The following is a 21,496-nucleotide window of genomic DNA, read 5'->3' as shown; positions in this document are numbered from 1 at the left end:
TGTACAGTAAAGTGTATAATCTGTATTTCAAGGCAACAGCTTACTCAGCTATGGTGAACGGGGTGTGATATTTACATAATTCTGCCGCTTAGACTGAATATTTAAGGATTCCACATACTGTTGGAATATTAATGCACATTCAAATAGACTTGCAGAGAACTATAAAAGGGTAAAGGTCCATGAAACATGAGGCATTCAGTAGAGTAAACACATTTCATTCTATGCTGATATATTTGATATACTACAGTTGAACTATAAGGAGAGGGCGAGGAAGACTTGGCTATATTCTTATTCTCTGCAAGGGGCCAACAGGGGTGTTATGGCTTATGTATTCACAGTGCAAATATCTGCCTCAGCTTTTAACTTAAAAATTTGGCTGAGCGTTAGGCAAGGAACCGCTGGACAGACTGCTGGCAAGCAGTGAAACAGATGGTTTCCCGCTTTACTGTTGTGGTCGGGCAACGTCCAGGCCATTAATGTATACATTTACACATATTGTGTATTTGAGAGCTGGAGAGAGGAGCTAATGCTGCTTTACTGTGGCACTGTTTTAACCTCACCATGATATATGATACTGCTGAGATGAGTCCCAAAGGGTCCTCCGGCCTGTTGCAGCAGCTGAACTCAACACTTTCAGTGAACAGTCAGGGGTACATTTAACCAGTTTCATTCTAAACTCACCTCTATATTCAGTTTTACCATTCCTACTCACACAACTACATTACAGTTTTAGCTGTAATTAAAAAAGCAAACAGTCTGACAGATTTTGACCATGTATGGCGTTCTTAAGAGCAGAAATTACAACCCACTTGACTTTTTTGTCAGGTGGCAACCTCTAATGGCTGTAGTAATTAAGAGTCAACAAATAATCAGCCTGGCTGATTATTGGGAACAATATCTGTAGCCATACTTTATTTTAATGATTGCTCATTAAATTAATTGAATGAAGGATGCTGTTTTTTATGAATTCATTTTTATTTAAATCTGCAATCAACTTTTTTTTAAAACATAAAATAAAATTGCAGGGGACTTGGTGTATATGATGTTGAGGTGAGGCTGGCATGCTAATGTGCTCACAATAATGCAGATGATTTCCATGATGACTCCGTAAAACATTGAAACAAAGAATGACTGTTTAACACTAAGACCAACTCCTTAAGAAACAAGCAAGCATTTGACTGTATATTAACTGTATATTACTCTGGAAATAATGGGAAAAGATTTATGTGTATGTATTAGGCTTTGGTGGTATCACACTATACCAAGGTATTTAAATATCCTCCAAGTAAGTTTTTCAATATTGTCATGAATTCAGGCAGTTCTCTTTCTATTAAACTCATTGTATGTAGTGCACAGCACAAACCACCAGAGCTCAGTCTCCAGTCTCTACTTCTGGAAAAGCCAGCTGAGCTGAAAGACACTGAGACACCTAGTGGTGGAGAGAGAAGCTACAGGATTGTAAACAGATGGCAGCCAGCAAAGGCAAAGAGAGGCATGGTTTTTTTTTTTTTTTACAAGTAGTAGATGAATTAAGGTTTTATTTCAACCAAACCGGAGCTGGTGATTGGTGGAACAGTGGACTTACTCACTAGATTTCTAGCAAGAGTAACCAAGTTGGTTTGGATGAGTTTGATTTTGTTTCTGTCAAGTCCGAACTAAGTGTGTTTTATGAAGAATTAATGAGGCAATTCTCAATCTTCAATCTTCAATCTTCCATGACCAGGAGGAAGTTGGAATCAAAAGGTGTGCAGTAGTGTTTCTTTGTTTAAAGGGAAAACAAGTGTGAGAATATCACTTTTCTTAACATTTTGTGGGTTTCTTTTGTGTATTTATTAGTCAGAAAAGATTCAAGTAAGTTGCGCCCTTTCCTTTTTTAGGGTAGGGGGGTTACCACCGCACACTATATACTATACTGTCATGTCTGGTGACATTTCAATAAGATATAAAGGAATAAAATATTCCATACAGCCGAAGCCTTATATGTATGTGGTCACCCTGTTAAAATTGATTGATACTCCACCAGCACAGAAGAGGAAAAGTGAGGGAGAAGATATAAAAAAAATACCCAGAAATAATGATTTTTAGCTATTTTGAAAAAGCGGGGGGTGAAAATGCACAAGACAGGTGAGACAATTAAACTGAAATGTTTTGACTGTCAAATCTCTAAATCGAGACTGACAACAGTCTAAATTAGATATAGCAGGAATACTGAAGTAATAGTATTTGTGTTGGCAGTGTTACAGTGCAAGCAGCACAAATCTCCCTAAAACATCAAATCTCGCTGAAATCCATTCAGTCAACATGAAATCTCCAGAGCTGAGGCAGCAGGTTGACCTCCTTCCTACCTGCATGGGGTTTCACCAGGGCATGACCTTGCCTCCAAAAGATCTCCTCCTATCCAGTCTCCAAGCTATTCCATCACTGTTATTTTTCCTCCAAAAGATAATGGCACAGCAACCTCTAACTTCAGTGATGTTGAGCAAAAATGACAAGGAGCTGACAAGAAGGCTTTGCAACTTTATCCAAGCCATTCTCCTCACCTTCTACCAACACCAAAAAGATTGTGTTTTCAGTCCTGTCTGTCCAACAGTTAACAGGATGTCTCACAACCTACCTGACCCACTGTACTAGACTTTGGCCTTTGGCTCAATATTAATCTTTTTCACAGCAGAGAGCAATGTGATTGTCCTTGGTAGGAGGGTGGATACAGCAAATTTTTCATAACTGCAACATCTCTGGTTCAATTCCAGACCTTTGTTGCATGTCACACCCTTCTCTTTACTCACTTTGAGGCTCCCTCTATAAAACTTCACTGTCAAATCAAGGTGAAAATGGTGTGGTCATGATTTTGGCGCAATAATGATGTGCTAGTATTCACAGGATTTGGGTTTTTCTCCAAAATAAATATCTGATGCTTCAGTGTTTATTTTCACTGTGGTGAGAAAAGTCACACTGCTATTTAGCCATTCACAATGCATTAATATGAATCCCACTGCATGCTGTTATTGGCTAGTACACGTCACGTTAGTAAGTCTACATTGGCTCATTAGTTTAAGACTTTGTTTACTTTTTTAAAAAGTTTTTAGAATGTATAAAGCTTCTGAAAGCACACTGTTTACATAAACTTGAGCAGAATAGCTGAGCAGACTTGGTAATATTAAAGTTATATTTGGACGCTGCTAGGACGCCCAGGAATATACACCTAGGTGTAAATACCCACACTGCTTATTAACACCTAGGCTCAACAGCATCTGCCTTGTTTTTTATGTTTTTGTGTGTCAGGTGTGTTAAAAACAAATTACTAGCTGAATAACTAAAATCTCACTTGACATACAGTTGGTAAATAATAATTTTTCCTCTTCACGCTGCCATATTCTAAAACCACCTCTGACATGTTCAGTGTATTTGAGTTCTGTGTTCACCAAACAAGGCTTGTTTTCTGTAGCCAGCTTCTGAATAATGGCACTAAGCCAAAAGAGTTTCTGAGCATCTCTCCTGCAATATGAGGACAACTGAGTAAGACAAAGACATATGGCACGTCCATATGGAAACACCGTGAAAGACAATACTAATGTAAACAAACATGAACAACACCTGTGGGATGCAAACACTTACAGTCCACTTTATGCAGAGGATTTTAAAAAGCATCAAACAAGAACTGAGCTCCATATGGGTTCTTCTTTATGTATGCAGAGATTTGTACATTTAATGGAATCACTGAATGCACCCTGATCACTGAACTGCTGCATGAAATGGACGTCACTGCTGTCACCCCATGACTTTCTCTATTGTAGCACACTTATGTTTGGGCCACACTACCATGCATGCACTGCCTCACACAAACAGCGTTGTTGCTGCGGCGCTGTTGCAGAGTTGCCTGCTGCTGTAACTATGGTATTTATACAATTAAAAGCCAATATTACCCTTATTTATAAAGCTGTGCAAACCACTGCATTGTCAAAAACACAGTCATGACTAGGGATGTCAACGGTTACTCATTATTGGGTTAACCGCAGAGAATATTTTTGACCAGTGCTTAAATCGTAAATTAGGATGTCTTGGAACAAAGAGAGGTTGATGTTCCGCATCCAAATCAACAATGTGTGCAACATACTGGACTGCATGGGTGCTAGCTGTTACAACTACACAAACCTTCACAACAGTGTCTTCACAAACAGAGCAACATATATAAAGATTTATTTATCAGAATATTCTGTTCAGTCAAAATCAGCAGAATGAAACATATGGAAACAGCTGTTATATTCAGTATTTGGGCCGAATTTTCTATTTAGGACCAAGAAGAACAAGCAGGCTAAGTGACGACTATCTATCTATCTATCTGTACCTCCATCCTGTTTCAGTACGACAGACAGCGCCGCACCAACACTCCACCCTTAATGTAGCCACAGGTGAGTGTAATCATTTCACCATACTACAGTAAAAACACCCATTTGCTTGTTGGGCCTACAATCATACATCAAAATTATTTAGACATCAAAAACAGTAAACCACATTACCAACATACATTGCATTTCTTATAATATTGCCACCCTCCAAATCAATAATCAGCTCAGACACAGCAGGGAATAACACTAAAAATCCCCTCCTCACTTCGTGCTTATTTGTCAAAAACAGCCCATAAAACATCCAGAGACCTCTCAGCCTCTTTTCCCCTGCTTGGTTTGTTACTCCTCGTGTCTCAGGCAGTTCTATGTCCATTTTGCAATCCATGACATCACCAGGGTCTGCCTTTGGCCTGCTTAGGGTCCGACTGGCCGGCTAATTTGAGGAAATTCAACAAACATGATTGTCTTTTTGTAATTTTACCAGTTTCCTCCTTGCCACTGAGGGCAGGCTATCTTCAAACCACACTTTCAAATTATAACATCAGCTCACATGATGTGCACAAAATTACAAAGCTCTGTGCATTGCATGACCTAAATTCCCCTCTCTTCCCGTCTTTCCCTCTCTTTTAAAATCTGACTTAAAAAGCATCTAAAATAGGAAAACAAGAGATTTTTGAGCTATCAAGACAAAATCAAGATTAGACAAAACGACAAAAATGAATTTATTTATTTTCATAGTGGTCACGGGAGGTGCCGACGACAGGATCTGGCACAAATTAAGCCCTGCCCTTTACACATCTCGGTCTATGGGTTAATTTTGCTAATCTTAAATTTACCTTAGTGCATACCACTGGGGTCTAGTAGGTGCTAGCTAGCTAGCAGGGATGCTTAAACTGCGATTACCAGCAATGCTGTGCCAAAACTGCTCTAAGTTGTACACTGAAATACTGATATAAAAACACAAGGTTAATGGGCCTTGCCTCCATGACTGTAACCAGGTTTTCTTAACACATCTATGGTTGTATATTGTTGTTTTATGGTATTTTAAAATGTATGATGGTTGTAAGTGTATGGTTGTATTTGTAAATGTTTATAAATGAATGTGAATGTATACGTACATGTGTGTATAAATATATATGTTTAGTTTTAAATTTTTATGATGTAAGCCTACAATAATGTATGGATATATTTCTATCTATATTAATATAAATGCTGCTTCTACTCAGAAGTGTGGGGATAAATGCTAATATACTCAAACTCAAAAACTTATTACCCAAACTCCACTGGAAAGTTCGTTTCCTGCACCTCAGGATTCAGAGCGTCCCACCATCACTGCATGAAACATCTACCTCTATTAATTTCACCGCACAGCAGGCTCTGAAGCCCATTTAGGCCCCGCATAATCTCACTGACATGACTTCCACAGACCCTACTTCATCAGACAGATACAAAATGTTTGTAACAGCAATGAATAAAGACTTACTTCACTCCATTGTGTTTTAATGAACGTGCTAAACTGCATCTAAATGGCCTCTCCTACTGCACGGCTTTCTCATTTGCAGACAGCGCACCGCCACACGCTTTGGCGGAATCAAATAAGACGAGACAAACTCAGCATGTGAATGAACTCATCAATCTTTCTGATTGTGTTTTCAAAAGAGAAATGGTGAGGTTTTTTGAGCCATTAATCATCAAGTGCATGAAGCTCCTTTTGCTTGAGAGCAAATGTGCGAGTGTCTAATTGCTTTTTTTCTCGCACTTGTATTATGTTCTCAGGAGCAACTACTTTAAGTGGGTAGTCTATAGGACCCATGAGTGCTAGTATAATATGCATGGCTTGGCAAATGACAGGTTATATCATGTTACATTTCTCTATACAGGGACAAATAAGCCTTCTCGAGGGGAAGCGCTCTTATGCAAATGAGTGGCAGATACGTCTCAACCACAAAACAAATTAGCGACACATCTATCACATATTCCTGTGTGAGGCCTGGGAATGAGAGATGTACTCGGAAGGGAGGATATATTGAGATCAGCTGGCATAGCTCTATAATTTATAGACTCTGCGACTCAAGAGCCAATGCAATCATTCTTATGAGACTGATTCCAGCAATCCATCACTCGCACAGCCAGCCAGTCCCGAGCAGTTTTTAAAGACTGTTTATGTGATAGATCTTCGAAACAGGGGAATGCCTCTCAGGTTCAATAACCTGCCGGCTGAGTTGTCGAGCATCCAGGATGCTGAGTTACGGAGATGAGAGCTATTGGTGCTGCAAGCTGGCAGAGAGATTGCAAACAATCCCGGTCTTCCTGCCAGCGATGGGAAAAACCTCTGAGGAGACGTGTATCTGAGCGTGTATATACAATGTGAAATATAAATGAAAGTGAAAATGTTTTGGAATTCAATATTTTGTTTATCCAGACAAGATATTCTCTGTGTGTTTGTCTTTATGAATATTCTTCATCATTTGATAAATTTCATGTCTTTCATCACAGAAACACATCACACAACACAAAGCAACTAAAAGTAATCTTGCCAGCATCACTTGAACTGCTGAATACACGTCTTATCTGCTGGGATTTGGATAATAATAATGGACGAGTTTCACATTAAACCGTTTAGCGACCTCATTGATGCTTCAGAAGCAGATGTGACAGCAGATATTTGAATCTAAGACTAGTTTTTGTTCCCAAACTCAGGACAGTGTTTGACTGCAGCTCAGTTTTCCTCAATGTTGTCCTCATTACTTATCTTTCAGATCGGAGTGGCTTTCACTTCAACAGCTACATAAGAACTTGTCAAAGTACTTTATCTTAAGTAAGGCACTCTTTGAGCTGGATCAAAGCACGTCAGTGTTTAAACTCTGAATATATCTCCAGCAACAAAAAAATAAAGGTCTATTTTGAGAACAGGCAGTTTTCATGGACTACATGACAGACAATGCAGAACATTCTCGCTCTACTCGGCTGCTGCTACGCAGAGTAAATCATTTATAGTTATCTGGATAGACGCCTTTCTAATTAATGATCTTTGCAACCTATAAATATTGGTGAACCAGGATGCAATTAGCTCTCAGAAATGTTATCTCACTGAATTTGCTCTTCAACATAATGATTAGCCAAGAAGTAATGACATAATGTTAAACTGAAGCCCAATTTCTACTGCACAAAACCCACTAACATCTGGCTTTTTAATGTAATAGGAAATTTAACATTCACACGCAGGTCAACTGACTCTGCAGTAGTCATGGGTATTTATGGTGTCCTTAACCACCAAGATGAAATGTCACACCACCACAAAATACTGTCAGTCCAAGGACCACTCAAGCATTGATCCAAATTAGTCTGCACCAAATTTGAAAGAAAAACTGAATAAGAGATGTATAAAAACAAGTAATTATTCTAAAGTTTTCTCTGGCCACACACACACAGATAGCTATACTCATCTGCTGCAGAGCCATGTATACAGCTCTGTTCTACCAGCAATGTGAAAGCAGAGTATAGCCTATTTTTAGCAAGTTTACTCATGTTTAAAAAAACCTGTGCACACACGCCAATTTAGATCGAAAAGGGGTATAATTTATTTAGGTCGTTTTTTCTCTTTGACTGGAAATGTGTTGGTCAATGAAATAACCTGAAGCCAGAAGTATAAATGACATGTATGGACCAAAAAGTGCATTTCCTACATATGGAGTAAGAATGAGGCACTCCACCCAAACCACAGACTAAATCTACACAGTTTTCAACACATTCTTACTCCCCTGGTCAAATATGGCAGCTTGGTCAGTGTCCTTGTGCTTCAAACTGTGACGCTCTAGATACCCTCTTGTGTTGGTTTTAGGGCTGTAATCAACCAAAGGAAATCTTGGTCAACTAAAATACTTTTCAACCAATCTTTATTTGATTGGTTGATGGGGGAAAAATCTGCATGCTATTTTTAGATTAACTAAATATCACGGTGCACTGAGTGCACTCAATCTGGTAGCGTTGTGTGTCCACAAAAAATGTTTTTTTCCTGCCATAGAGCTCAACATTAATACTTGCATAGGGCAAGTAAACTGTGTTCAGGCAAGCGAAATGCCTTAAGTGAACAATAAGGGTACATGCCCACCAAAGCATTATTTTTTCTGACGCAAGCATATTTTTTAAAGCAATTTTCAATGAAAGTCCCATGTATTTACACAGAGCTGCAAACTCCAGCAACGTCAAGGCGGGTTGGAATTCTGAGCATTGTCGGTTGGGCGTGCTGAGAGTTGAAACAGTCTCAACTTTGGGCAGAAATGCCATGCTCGTCACTTCAGCCGACCAGTCACAGCAGAGGAGGGACAAACAGCCAAAGACAAACCATCATCAAAGTGCTGAACAACCACAACAACGATGGAGATGTCTGTTAATCATAATTTGATGTATGATTGTTTATAATAATAATAATCCCTCTCATGAACCCACACAGACTGGCGGATCCTCTCTAACTCTGTGCTTCAGCCTTCCCCTCATCATATGTAATGTTTCACACTCAGCACATCTACTCAAATAAAATGATGGAGAGTAAATAGTAAGTAGATAGTGATTTTTTAAAAACAGCAGCTGGGCGCAGCTATGGGTGCATTCCTGGGTCAGTTGAGGTCCCCGAGTCAGTTAAGGCTGTCCAAATCCTCAAGTTTCCACATCTGCAAGGCAAACTCTTGAACTCCATACAAGCCAAATGCAGCCTGAGACCCTCCAGTTAATTCCTAGGTGGAGGCTTAAAGCCAGGGGAGGCCGGTTCTCTAGAGTCACAGCTCCTCGACTCTGGAATGACGTGCCAGTGGAGATCAAACAGGCCAGATCTGTTTGTTTTTCAAGAAGCACTATTGCATTATCTTCAACTGTTTGTTTTCAATCTTATTTAATTTTCATTCCATTTTTATCCACATCTTAATAATTTTGAAACACAATCCACTCAGAGCTTCACAATGTTATAGGAGTATAGAGCAATGGCAAATCCAAAAAGAACTCTTTTATTTACACTTGCAGAAACACAAGCATTCTGCCCATGTAATTAACAGACAGGTTATACAGTTTAACTGCACCACATTTCGGTATAGATTATGCACAACATTGCAATTTTGTAAAATCACCAACTTTTCCCCAAATTTGACCAATCATCCAATTTCCCATTATTCACCACACTTACTTTCTTGTTTGTGGTTGGGACGTAGCAGACAAGTATGGCGTCTCACATTAATCGACAAAATGACTGCTAAAGGTCATGCAAGGCAATTCCCTGAAGCTCTGACGACAGCAAACTGTTTTGCACCATGTGCAATGTTGTAGTGGAACACAAAGTCATCGATTCGACAAACAGTTTTCTACCAGAAAGCACTACAAAGAATGGCTGAAACAAGTGAACAACAAGACATCATCTGTTGCATGTGCTGAAACAATCAAGGTAAGTAAATATTTAAATTAAATGCCGTGTGAATATTAGTTTAGTGAGAAGTGATTTATATACATTGATAGAAATATGCTTGCTTGTTTGTGAGACACATGGTTTTGGTTTTATTCTCACTAGAACAAGATGTCTTCCATTTTTTAATACATTTTAGAAAAAAACACCTATTTTGGCAATTTTTAGTTGACCATAGAATTTCTTTGCAAAAAACCCATGCTTTAAAACACTGCAGCATGCATTGCAATTCTTTTAAAACGCTTCCATTAAATCAGGAATTTTAGGCCACAACAGTCCCAAGTAAAGCCTGTAGAATCCTAAAGATGCTGTTTTTATATATTTTTTGAATATAATATCATGTTGAACCCCTATCTCTATTATATATGTAAAGTGACAGAACCTGCACGTATCTTGCACACATTGCAAATTTCAACACCATTAAGAAAAGTTGAGAGAAAAAAAATGGACAACAGGGTCAGGGACTTGAATACATATTCCAATTTGTTAATAAAGACTTATATATATCTTCAACCAAAATTAGTGCCTCTATTTAGGATTGTTAAATGAGGGAAAACAGCTCTGCAGTAGATATATATGCATATACATATGTATGTAATTTCTCCCAGGAAGGAATACTGACTGTAACCTTTCCCACTGAAGACAAAATTCAGATGTTAGGAGGGGTGGGAATCACCACAGGGCCCCACAATACGATATCATCACGATACTTACGGTACTTATCAAGATAGCATATTATGCTACTTATGTTACTTAACTCACAATACGATAATGTTAAGGTACTTTACTCGCTATATGATATTATCACAACACTTTACTCTTGATACGATATTGTCATATTACTTTTCTGACAATACAATATTATCACAATACTTCACTCACGATATGATATTACCACAATACTTCATTCTGATACAATTTTATCACAATACTTCATTCACGATACAATATTATCACAATACTTCACTCACAATGCAATATTATAATGACACTTAACTCATGAATAATGATAACATACAGTATATTGTGATATATTGGGATTCATTAACTTTTCTTCAAGTGCTTATTATTTCCCCAAAGAAAACAACTGTCAGCATTCATTTAATCTAATAAGAAAAAGTTTTTATTCTGATCATCTCACTTTGATTGTTTTTACTGCAGAAAAACTTTCTAGTGGGCTGAAAAAAAGCAACTGATTTTATTATTGTAGTAAGCAACCAAAAGTCAGATTTGTGTTTGTAATATCAATCATAACCATTAATCATTTATATACTTTAAAAAAAACGATAATGTGCATTCATGCATTGATACAATATTGCCACGCTAAAATAACACTGCATTGATTTTCCCCCCACCCCTTGATGTTAGTGGGTGTTTGCGGATTTTGGGGACTATAGAGAGCATTTTTAACCTTTATGTTCCTGCATCCTCTCGGAAATTACTGTAAGTGAAACCGAGGAACACGTCACAATACAGAAGACTGAATTCTGTGAGGAATCCATCTGTAAGTCTGGCTTGACTGTGACTGATAAAACAGAACAATGCCTGTGCACAGCTGCAGATCTGTATGCACAAAACAGAAATATGCATACACACTTTTTTTAGACACAGACTTTGAGTCGTGCACCTACACAGAGTCTGATGTCTCCCGCCCCTGGTACAGAAACTGTACACAGTCAGGGTTTTCTTCAAGGATTTTTATCAAACATAACATCTGGTTTTATGAGAGACACTATTGTGCCTGCTGCTTGAAGACTTCATGTCACTTTAATTTTCAGTCACAGGCTTTTTGTCAGTCAAGGACCTTAAAAGTGATGTGACTATAAATGGCATGAAGGTGGTGGGTGTCAGATGCAGCCATACGCTCAGATTTACTTTCTCTTGTCATCATGAAACAGGATCCTAAAATTGGTATTTCAAAAAAAGAGGCTCTGTCCTTTGCACTTGCATAAATCACCGACTGTCACTCCTACCCAAACTTCCTGTCCAGATCCCTGCTGTGCCACTTCAGTGCAAATCCACAATGTTACAGCACAGCTTGGGAAATATTGCACCTTCTCTTACACGACCTCCCGTCACTGGCAGAGGAGCATTGACACTGCTCCTGGCTCCTCTGACATTGCAGTTTATGGCTGCAATCTGCATGTGGGTGGACCTGACACTTCCAAGGACCGCCGGTGACACGGGCCTCGGGGCTGCATCCAACCTCGTTAAACTCAGCCAGACCCCAGGAGTTAAGGCCCACGACAAATCTGCTGCCGCGTCCTAATTGGATTTCTTATCTTGGCTTATGGCATAAGGACACAGCCGTGATATGAAGAGGGGGCATTTAAGAGGATAACAAAAAGCGGTTAAGACCTCAGTGCCAGACGACGGGGGTCAGACATGGAGAGATTAGCGTTTTTTTTGAGCAACACAGAGGAGTTTTGAAGTACTTAATCCCGTCTATGATCCCTGCTTGTTTCACTGATTTCCGAGACAGGTTTCGCTGTGAGGCTAAAGGCAAAGTGCACCATGCCGAGCCGCAGCAGACGCCTCAGGGTGTCAGGCACTCCAAACCACTCATTCACCACGGGTTTGACTTTTTACACAATGCTGATTTTTGAATGTAGTGAGCAGCCATTCATTTAAAGAAAGGCCGTGAAAGAGAAAAGTGCTGCACACAGAGATTCAGAAAACGTCTTTTTTGCATACGGTAACCCTCTAGGCACAAAATACGATGCTGAATGGAATGCTTCTCGGATTTCAGGATATTTCTTAGATTTGGGTATGTTTCTCATTTTTCAACACGTTTCTATCATTTTAGGACGTGTCTAGGATTTTAGGACGTTACTAGGATTTCAGGATATTTCTTGGATTATCAGGCAAGGATTTTAGGACGTTTCTCAGATTTTTGGGCATTTCTAGGATTTTAGGACATGTCTAGTATTTCAGCCTTAGCCAGGACCTCCGCTGAAGGGTGCAGGGAATCCTCCAATGGCACTTTTTTTGATAAACAAGCTATATTTTTATGCTGTTTTATGCATTTTGGCACCTTATGTATAGTAAAATTCCCAGTGTCAATCACTTTATTTTTATTGTGAAATAGAAAATGGTTGGCGGGCCACCCAGCACCCTATCAGGGGCCAGATTTGTGTTTTAGTATGTTTAGTATGTTTTACACAATGCCATATTTTGAATGCAGCAAGCAGCCATTCATTTAAAGACAGGCCGTCAAAGAGGAAAGTGCTGCACACAGAGATTCAGAAAATGTATTTTTGCACACGGCAACCCTCCAGGCAACAAAATACAAGGCTGAATATTCTCAAGGAACGTAATTCAAGTTTTGTTTATTGTCACTATAGACAAAGCAAAGATCCTAAAAAACATTTTCAGCAAGTCTGCTCCTGTAGAATATTGGGGGGGGGGGGGTTATTTGCTCAGTGCTCAGAAACTTGACATGTATTCTTAAAAATGTTTACAGTTCTGTAAAGAATACCTTTTTCTTTTAATTATCAATGCATCAACATGTGTCAGTACGGCAAGCTGGAGGGGAGACGCTCTCCTCTAATTGTACCTGTCATGATAGACACATGGATGTTACTGAGGTTCATTTTCCACAACAAGTGGGATTAACACAACAGGACATGTCAGGTCCTGCCCTTTTTTTGTCCAGTCAGTGAGACAACAAATTGAAGTCCACTGAAGACTAGTCATTTCCTTGCCCTGTCTATTTTCTTTTCACTCGCTTCTGAAGCCAATCAGCTGCGACCTTCATTGATCCTCATTGGTTTAAAGCAGTCACAATCTCCCACATGGCCACCCTCACCACTGTGGCTTTTGTTTTGTGGATCATTCCAATCAATCTGATGTTGCTGCTTTGACCATACCAAGTGAAAGGATGTTTGGATACAATATGGTGATGTCAGTGTTAATTAAATAAATAATAACTTAAGGTATTGTTTAATTTGGTTGCTCTTTTGGACGTGAATGTTTAAATGGTACAAACTTATAATAACATAATAATAATAAGCTTTGTTTGTATAGCACTTATCTAAACAGCATTACAAAGTGCTTCACAAAGTGCAAAGAATATACAAAGAACTATGCAAATACAATAAATAAAACAATTATGAGCTAGGATAAAAGGACATAAAGGACACAAAAATTTCCATATTACAAATGTGCAAATCAGTCATTAAAATAAAAGGCTTTCCCATAGAAATATGTTTTAAGCAATGATGTAACAGCAGGCAGTGTGCTGGCGTGCCTAATCTCCTCGGGCAGAGAGTTCCAGAGGGTGGGGGCCCTGATGGCAAAAGCCCGATCACCTTTAGTTACTAGTCTTGTCCTCGGGACAACTAATGATGGAAGACTAGATGATCTTAGGTCGTGACCAGGAACATATGAGGTTAAGAGTTCAGATATATAGCTTGGGGCTAAACCAATCTACCCAATCACCACCACCCCCACATTGGCCTTACAGAGACCTTCGAGCTCCTTATATGACGTTGTTACCAGCAGCGCTTCAACCTGACGCCATCCAACAGCACGTCATACATCCGCAACAGGTGCCTCGCAGCAGTATTAGGAACTAATGCCACCCACCCACATATCATACTGCCAAGTCAGGTGCCATCCAGCCGCCGTTGTATCAAAACACTGCAAAATGTGCAATCCGGCCATGCTACAAACTGATAGTGAGACTGAGAAAAGTGTTTCATGTCACAATAATTGGCGAATCAGTCAACTCGATGCAGTGTTTGGATTCACAGATTTGGATCCAGACAGTCCAATACATTCTCATCCCAGGTCATCACATATTGCTGTTTTGTCAGTGGACCAACGCCACACATCAACAAAAGCACATAGTTAGGATTAGGCAACAAAAGCACATAGTAATCAACACCACATGTCAAAAAAAGCACATGGCAACCAATGCCACATATCAGCAGCACATGGTTAGGCTTACACAACAAAATCGGGTGGTAGTTAAATAGAAGAAAACACCATGGTTTGGCTCTACATTCAAGCAGAAGCAAAAAACAGGCTCCCAGGTGAAAGTCCTGGGTTTGTTGAGCCCATCCACCACCACTCTCGCTCACCCTATGGGAACACATTTCCTAATGTGATGTTGTTACTGGCAGTATTTCAACCTCACGTTGTCCAGCAGCGTATCATGTGGCCACAAGAAGTTCGGTTCTGCCACGTTCTCAACAGACACCACCAGTCCATGTATCATACTGTTGCACCAAGTGGCGTCTGGCTGACCAGCAGTGTATCAAAACACCATCTCGCCACGTTAAAAAAATAACGTAGCTGGTGGCGTGCCATACCATCGTGGCGGTATTTAGCGAAGTTATCTGATGCCAGAATCACTGACAAAGCAGCAGTATTTCATGACCTCAAAATGAGAACTTATAATTATTCACGCTTGATGCTTGATCTTAAAAACCAGGAAGAATATTTGAAGATGAAGACAAAATGACATTTTTGAGAAATATTCAAGGTCTTCATCCACAACATGTACAGTGTGAGAGCTGCAGCCTCACTTCCAACACAGCCCTGTGCCTTTTATGAGCATCCTGTTTTGTGGCTTTATTGAATGCTTGGCTGTGGTGGACATCAGCAGACAAAGACAGATGACAGATGAAGAGTTGGCTTCAGCACAGGGGTCACAGAGAAGGACCCAGCATCAGGAGCCACATCGCTGTACACACACACACGCACGCACACACCACAGGCACCTGGCTCAGTCTCTCCGATGGTGAAAAAGCACCGCGGATCCTATTAGGCAATTTCATATTTTCACCCATCTTTCATCCTCACTTGAACTCCTCTAATTCCAAACATTCAGCCCTGTATTCCAAAATTGCACGGCCGTTGGAGAAAGGGGGAAGGATCGATACATTTGCCCCCAAGCTTAATCTCTCTGGTGGGACTTCGAGGTTAAAAAGTGATGCAGAACCCGCGGCAAAATCGATAGCTCTGTTGAGTCACACACAAACGCACGCACGCACGCACGGACACGCACGCGCAAAACACACTGACTGCATGCGAAGCGCGCGCGCACACATACACACACACACACACAAACACAGATCTCACTCCGGGAGGTTTAGGTGCACTATATGGAGACAATGCGGATGCTGCCGCGCATTTCTCGATCGTGACTCGATCAAAAAACGATGGTGTTAATTGTACCTGTCTTCTCGTTATCGCATCATCTGCAAAACACACACGCACCTCCTGCTGCCTCCTTGCAGCCACTTTAATGCAATTTGTTTTAACAACAGGTCGAAAATCGGTATGATCTCCAGAGATTATAGCCCAAAGTTAGATGCACCACCAAAAATGCTGTTGCCACAGCCATGTGTGAGTGTCAGCCAGAGATTAGTCGGTGCTCTGTTTGAGGAGAGCCTCTATCATTTCTTGCCAGCCCATAAAGATAATATAATAATAAGGAGCGCGACGTGATATGAATGAAATCTCGCCACTGCGCCAGAGTGTGGCTCCTCATCCAACAGATTCTCACTCAAGAACCGGAGCCCAATCATACACACGCAGCCAAAACAACCAAATTACATGCTTACTTTCATGTCGCCATGTTTCAAATAGTAACTTAATGACGGGGACATGCAAAGCAGCTCCAAAGTGCTGTGCGTCAATGCGCATACCTGCTCACCAAACCCGCACAAGTTTGGAGCTGTCACAGAGCTGCTGCTGGTACACTCAGCACACCAATAAGTTGATTCCAGCGAAGAAGAAACATGCAGAAGCCTACCTTGATTGCCTTCGTAGACTGGCATTTCACCTGATGCGATACAGTGGCGGTTTGGTTCATGCTGAGACGCGAACAGTCCTCCTATCCAAGTGAGACTAAACCGCCGAGGAGAGAACCGATGCGAGCCCCCGGTACAACTCTACAGCGTGGGATGGATGAGCAGTGTTTTTGGGTCTTTGTTCGGCTGAAGCGCGCAACCGCATCTGACAGATACTGTATGTGCCTCGCGCAGCGCAGCGCGGTAGGTTTGTGCACAAATGACCGGTGATGATTGGTAACCAGGGGCGACCGCAGAAATTTCCGAACGGGGTGGCCAGAGGACAGTAAAACCTCAGCTATAACTGTCAGTGTCTGTGCCAACCTTCCCAAACACACACGAGCACGGACACAGTTCTGCAGCCAGACTCTCTTTTTTTCTGTTTGTTTTCACTTTGCTTCTCATCTCATCACAACACTCCAGAGAGCAGGCAAGTCAAACATGCAGATATACGGTACATGAAAACCAATATGCATATATTTTTTTTACAGGATATCTCATAAGCAGCAATATATTAAACCAGCCCAGTCGTCGAACTAAATGTTGGCATTGTACATTTCTGCAAACCATGTATATGTTACATTTGCATGTTTCATACAAAACATATCAACGTTTAAAGTGACACAAGCTGACTCACACCCTACCCACAGCGTTGTTGAAACCGAAAAGCTTCAACATATCTGCTACATAATAACATGCAAATGAAAAGTAGCCATGTAGCCAAGTAGCCAGGGCCGTGCAGAAACCTTTAGAGGGGCAGGTGCTTGGAGTTAGAAAGGGGCATGTGGATCAAAATTTTAAAACATCTACATGATTTAAAGCATGTCAAATTTATACCAACTTGTATGAAAACATAATGCAAAGTGTAATATGTGAATTCTTACAACAAACTGCGTCATATTATATCAGTGTCCCCCACCCGATGAAATCAGAGGGTGTTAGAGCCATTTTTATGTTAAAATTAATATTGTCACATTGTATGGAGTTTTCCTTTGATCCACGAAGCGACGCCTAATCAATGTGACTAATCAGATGATGATCAGCCATGATAGAGGGGGTTGGACTGAGTCTTTTATCTCTTTAGCAACCAATTACGGGATGTCAGTGCAGTCTTCGACCTCACATTAGACAGAGAATGTTTTTGTAATTTGTAATGTCATTTGAGCTACTTTCTCAAAAACTGTGCAGAAGTTTGTCACCAATATAAGAGAGTCCTCGTATAAAACTAATATGTATCTGCAGTGGAAAGACATAAATACTTTAGAAATTGGTGCTACAAGACCAAAGAAAACAGAGAAAAAGGACGCCTTTGCTCAGCAAGTAGAAAACCTACAACTATCAGAATGCACTGCGCCACACAAGACTAATAAACGCTCCCGCAGGTGGGTGACGTGATATGGACATGTCGGTTTGACACAATGGCGGCTGGCTGATAAGAAGCAATCTCATATTACAGTTAAACAGTGAGACAAAACGTGTTTCTGGAAACAACTGAAAAAAGAGAGGAAGAAATTAAAGTATTATAGTATAGTGTAAACAATTTTTCCATCTCTATTTTTGTTTGTTACTTTTTGTTTGTATTTTTAAGACTTTTTCTTTTTCCTTTTTTTGTGCAAAATGACAGTTTTTTGTAACTCTTTGAAGAAATGATAGCTTTTTGCATATGTTTCAAGGGGTTAAAACAAAAAGCAATCTTGGTTTATATCTGAACATTGCTGCTTCGTTTTGCTGTTTGATCTCAATTTTTTCAGGCTACATTTTCACTGTGCAGGAAACAGCATGGCAGCCACTTCCTGTTTACAAACTTTTGCTATTACAGCTAAATATGACATTAAAATTTGTTTCTGATATCATTTTGGTTAATAAAATAGGCAGTGCAGTAACAGAATCTTGATCAGCATACTTTTCCATTTTTTCGAAAAAAAATAGCTCATTTTGCTAATTACACTAATTGCCCATGCAACTTTTAGCAACCAAGTTAAATAAGTTCACCCATTAGGCCTGTAGCTGACACTTCAATCAAAAAAGCTCATAGGAAACTACAACTTTGGGTCCAAGAATTTCAAGTAAATTAAGAGTGTTGTTCCATGTCTGACGACAGTCACTTTGTCATTATGAGGTGTTCACATTTCTTATAATTCCACAACCACTGAGTGCCAAAAAAAATTTCAATTTTCTTCATATAACCCTAATTTACTAATTTGCCCCAGATGGCTTTAATTTTCCATTAAACACAACACACACAGCAGCTTTATTATATTCTGCCTACAGCCAGACAAAGCAGCCAGCTGTCCTATGCTGGAAAACAACAGTACATGCCCAAGTTTGCTGTGCCTCAATTAATTAGTGGTTATTTGATTAAACACAAATTTAGTCAGGTACAGTATTATAGTATGTGAGCAGAATATCAAGCGAAATAATGAAGGTAATAAAACTAGATGTGATGACAACATGAGGCCTCAGGATTATGCAAAAAATGCAGGAACCACCCACAGGCTCTGATCATTTTAGCTTACACAGAGCTTTAGTGGTGCTTATTGCAAAACATAAATTATAAAAAACTGATTGACAAACACTGAGGCCGGGACCTTCAGGGCCCACCAAGGTCTAGGACCACAAAACAAAGATATCCTGTTTCATATCTGTCAGGTTGTTGAGACTGTAAATACATGAGGAATGTATTTGTCAAACTATGCAAATAGATATTTTTAATTCAGTATCATTTGGAAACATACATTTGCTTATGTATGTCTTTCACTGTGAATCATAGAAAAGCGTGATCTGAAGTCATAGCTGGGGTTAAGAACTTTTTCCACATTTGAATCCTACAAATATAAAAATAATGCATGTCCGTCAAGGTTGTAATGCCCTAAATTAACTTTAATTCTTGATAACTTTTTAAACATCTTCGAACTTTGGACTGGAAGGCAGAGCCTGTCTCCCTGTTGAAGAGTAGACTGAAGGGGTGTTGGTGGCTGAGTGGATAAAGCTGGCGCTCCTTAAATAAATAAAGGCAGTGTCCTTGCCACAGTGGCCTTGGGTGGCCTCTGTATTTGCCAACATTCATGTCCCAAAACGGCATATCAATAACAGTGCATGACATCTATAAGCGACCAATTCGCCCCAATGGTCCCTTGTATCCACCCACAATCCCCTGCCCTCCTCCCTACCAGAGAAAGTTTGACTTTAGTATTTTCTGGATTTATTCAGAGCAGTTTGAAAAGTCATTGGAGCTGCAGCTTGAGTGGCTGTGGTAATGTGAGCGCCATTTAAAATTTTGCAACAACAGACACAGGGGGGTACCTAGCGCGCCCTATGTACGTACGTATGTGCATGTGAAAGTCCACTGACCAAGCAGCAGTATTTGATGAGTTGGGATGAGAACACGTTGATCTTTACATAATATAGATATTGACTTTGTTTCACATCATCAACAGCAGTCCAGTGTAAAGCCCTATTCATATGTGAGACCGGAATGACTACACAACATGTCTGCACACACACAACCAATAATGAGGCGCTTAAGAAGGCTAGAAGGTTACAGACGTGCTTGAGAACGGGACCTTGGGTTCAATTTCAGTTCTGTTTTATAATTTAGCCTCCTACATTTCTTCATGTTGCCATGTAATGAAAACAAATGGATATTATGTTGACACTACGCTCAGTTCATATTCATGGTCTTCAGAATTTGCTCTGACAACGGACATAATAGAGACATGATGGAAAGGCAAATTGCCATATTTAAGTCAAAATAAGCCTTATTACTGTACTCATGGCTAGAACTCCACCATCCAGTAGTAAATGATGCTTTAAGCATCTTTGCAATGAATTATGAAATGACAAACAGACTGAATATCATTCCTACACCTTATCTATAAACTACTGGAATGGCATACTGAAAGAACTAGGCTAGGTATCTTCATACATTCCTGAAATTTCACCGGGGTACACGGTATATAACAGCCAGTGTGCTACTTACTTACTTACTACCAGCTTTTCAGACTGATAAAAACACAATAGAAGCCCACAAAATGTTAAGAAAACTAATATTCTCACACCTATTTTCCTTTTTAAACAGAGAAATACAACTGTACACCTCTGAACTCAACTTATTCTTGGTCACAGAAGGCTGACGAGGCTTAAGTGCCTTGTTAACTCATCATCAAACACACCTTATTCAAACTTGACAGAAACAAAATAACACTAACCCAAACTGTCTTGGCTACTCTTGTTAGTAATCTAGTAAGCAAGTTGACTGTTTCAACAGTCACCAGCTCTGGTTTGATCGAAATAAATCCTTCAACCACCAAGTTAAATGTAAAAAACATGCCATTATTCCCCACCACCACCATCACCAGGTGTCGCTGTCTTTCAGCTCAGCTGCCTGGTCCCCCAGTAGAGACTGGAGGAGCCATTTAGCATGCATATCTATTTTACATCGTTATATATAGTTTAGCATGTAAAGACTCTAATATTTGACCACTAGATGATGATAGATGAAGTTTTATAGTCTATGATATCACATTGGATGTTAGACTTCGGTATTTTAAAGTCATGGTGGATGGACGAAAACACAATGAGCATAGTGCGGGTCATATGGTTCTCACCATAATCACAGCAAAACAAAAGAAGCAGAAAAGGAAAACTGGATCACTTCACTTTCACATTACATCACAAAATTATCAACTCGATCATCATTCTGCAATAAACAGGAACATCAGTCAAAGATACAACATTGTTTGGACATTCACTCATTACCTGGATACGCATAAAGGACATTCTGTCCACCTATGCAAGAGACTATGGAATTACTTCAATTTTTTTGGGAGTCACAACAGAGACTGCAGACTGAGGTCTGGAGGTGTGCGCTGTGCACTACATATATTTAGTCTTTTAGAAAG

General features: G+C 39.9%; 1 protein-coding gene across 1 annotated transcript in view; it reads right to left on the bottom strand.

The window, feature by feature from the left end:
* dpp10 (dipeptidyl-peptidase 10 (non-functional)) overlaps positions 1–16,901 on the bottom strand; it is a 274,909-nt gene extending 258,008 nt beyond the window's left edge. Inside the window, exon 1 of the mRNA XM_042494908.2 lies at positions 16,559–16,901. Coding sequence (XP_042350842.1) covers positions 16,559–16,618 — 60 coding nt within the window. The 5' untranslated portion in view covers positions 16,619–16,901. The remainder of the gene's footprint in view (positions 1–16,558) is intronic.
* Between the last annotated feature and the right edge of the window lie 4,595 nt (positions 16,902–21,496).

This window comes from Plectropomus leopardus, chromosome 10 (genome assembly GCF_026936395.1).
Source record: "Plectropomus leopardus strain MGB_pleo_1.0 chromosome 10, ASM2693639v1, whole genome shotgun sequence".
In the NCBI taxonomy this organism is placed as follows: domain Eukaryota; kingdom Metazoa; phylum Chordata; class Actinopteri; order Perciformes; family Serranidae; genus Plectropomus; species Plectropomus leopardus.
The sequence above is the reverse complement of the archived record's forward strand: the minus strand, read 5'-3'. Positions and strand labels throughout refer to the sequence as shown.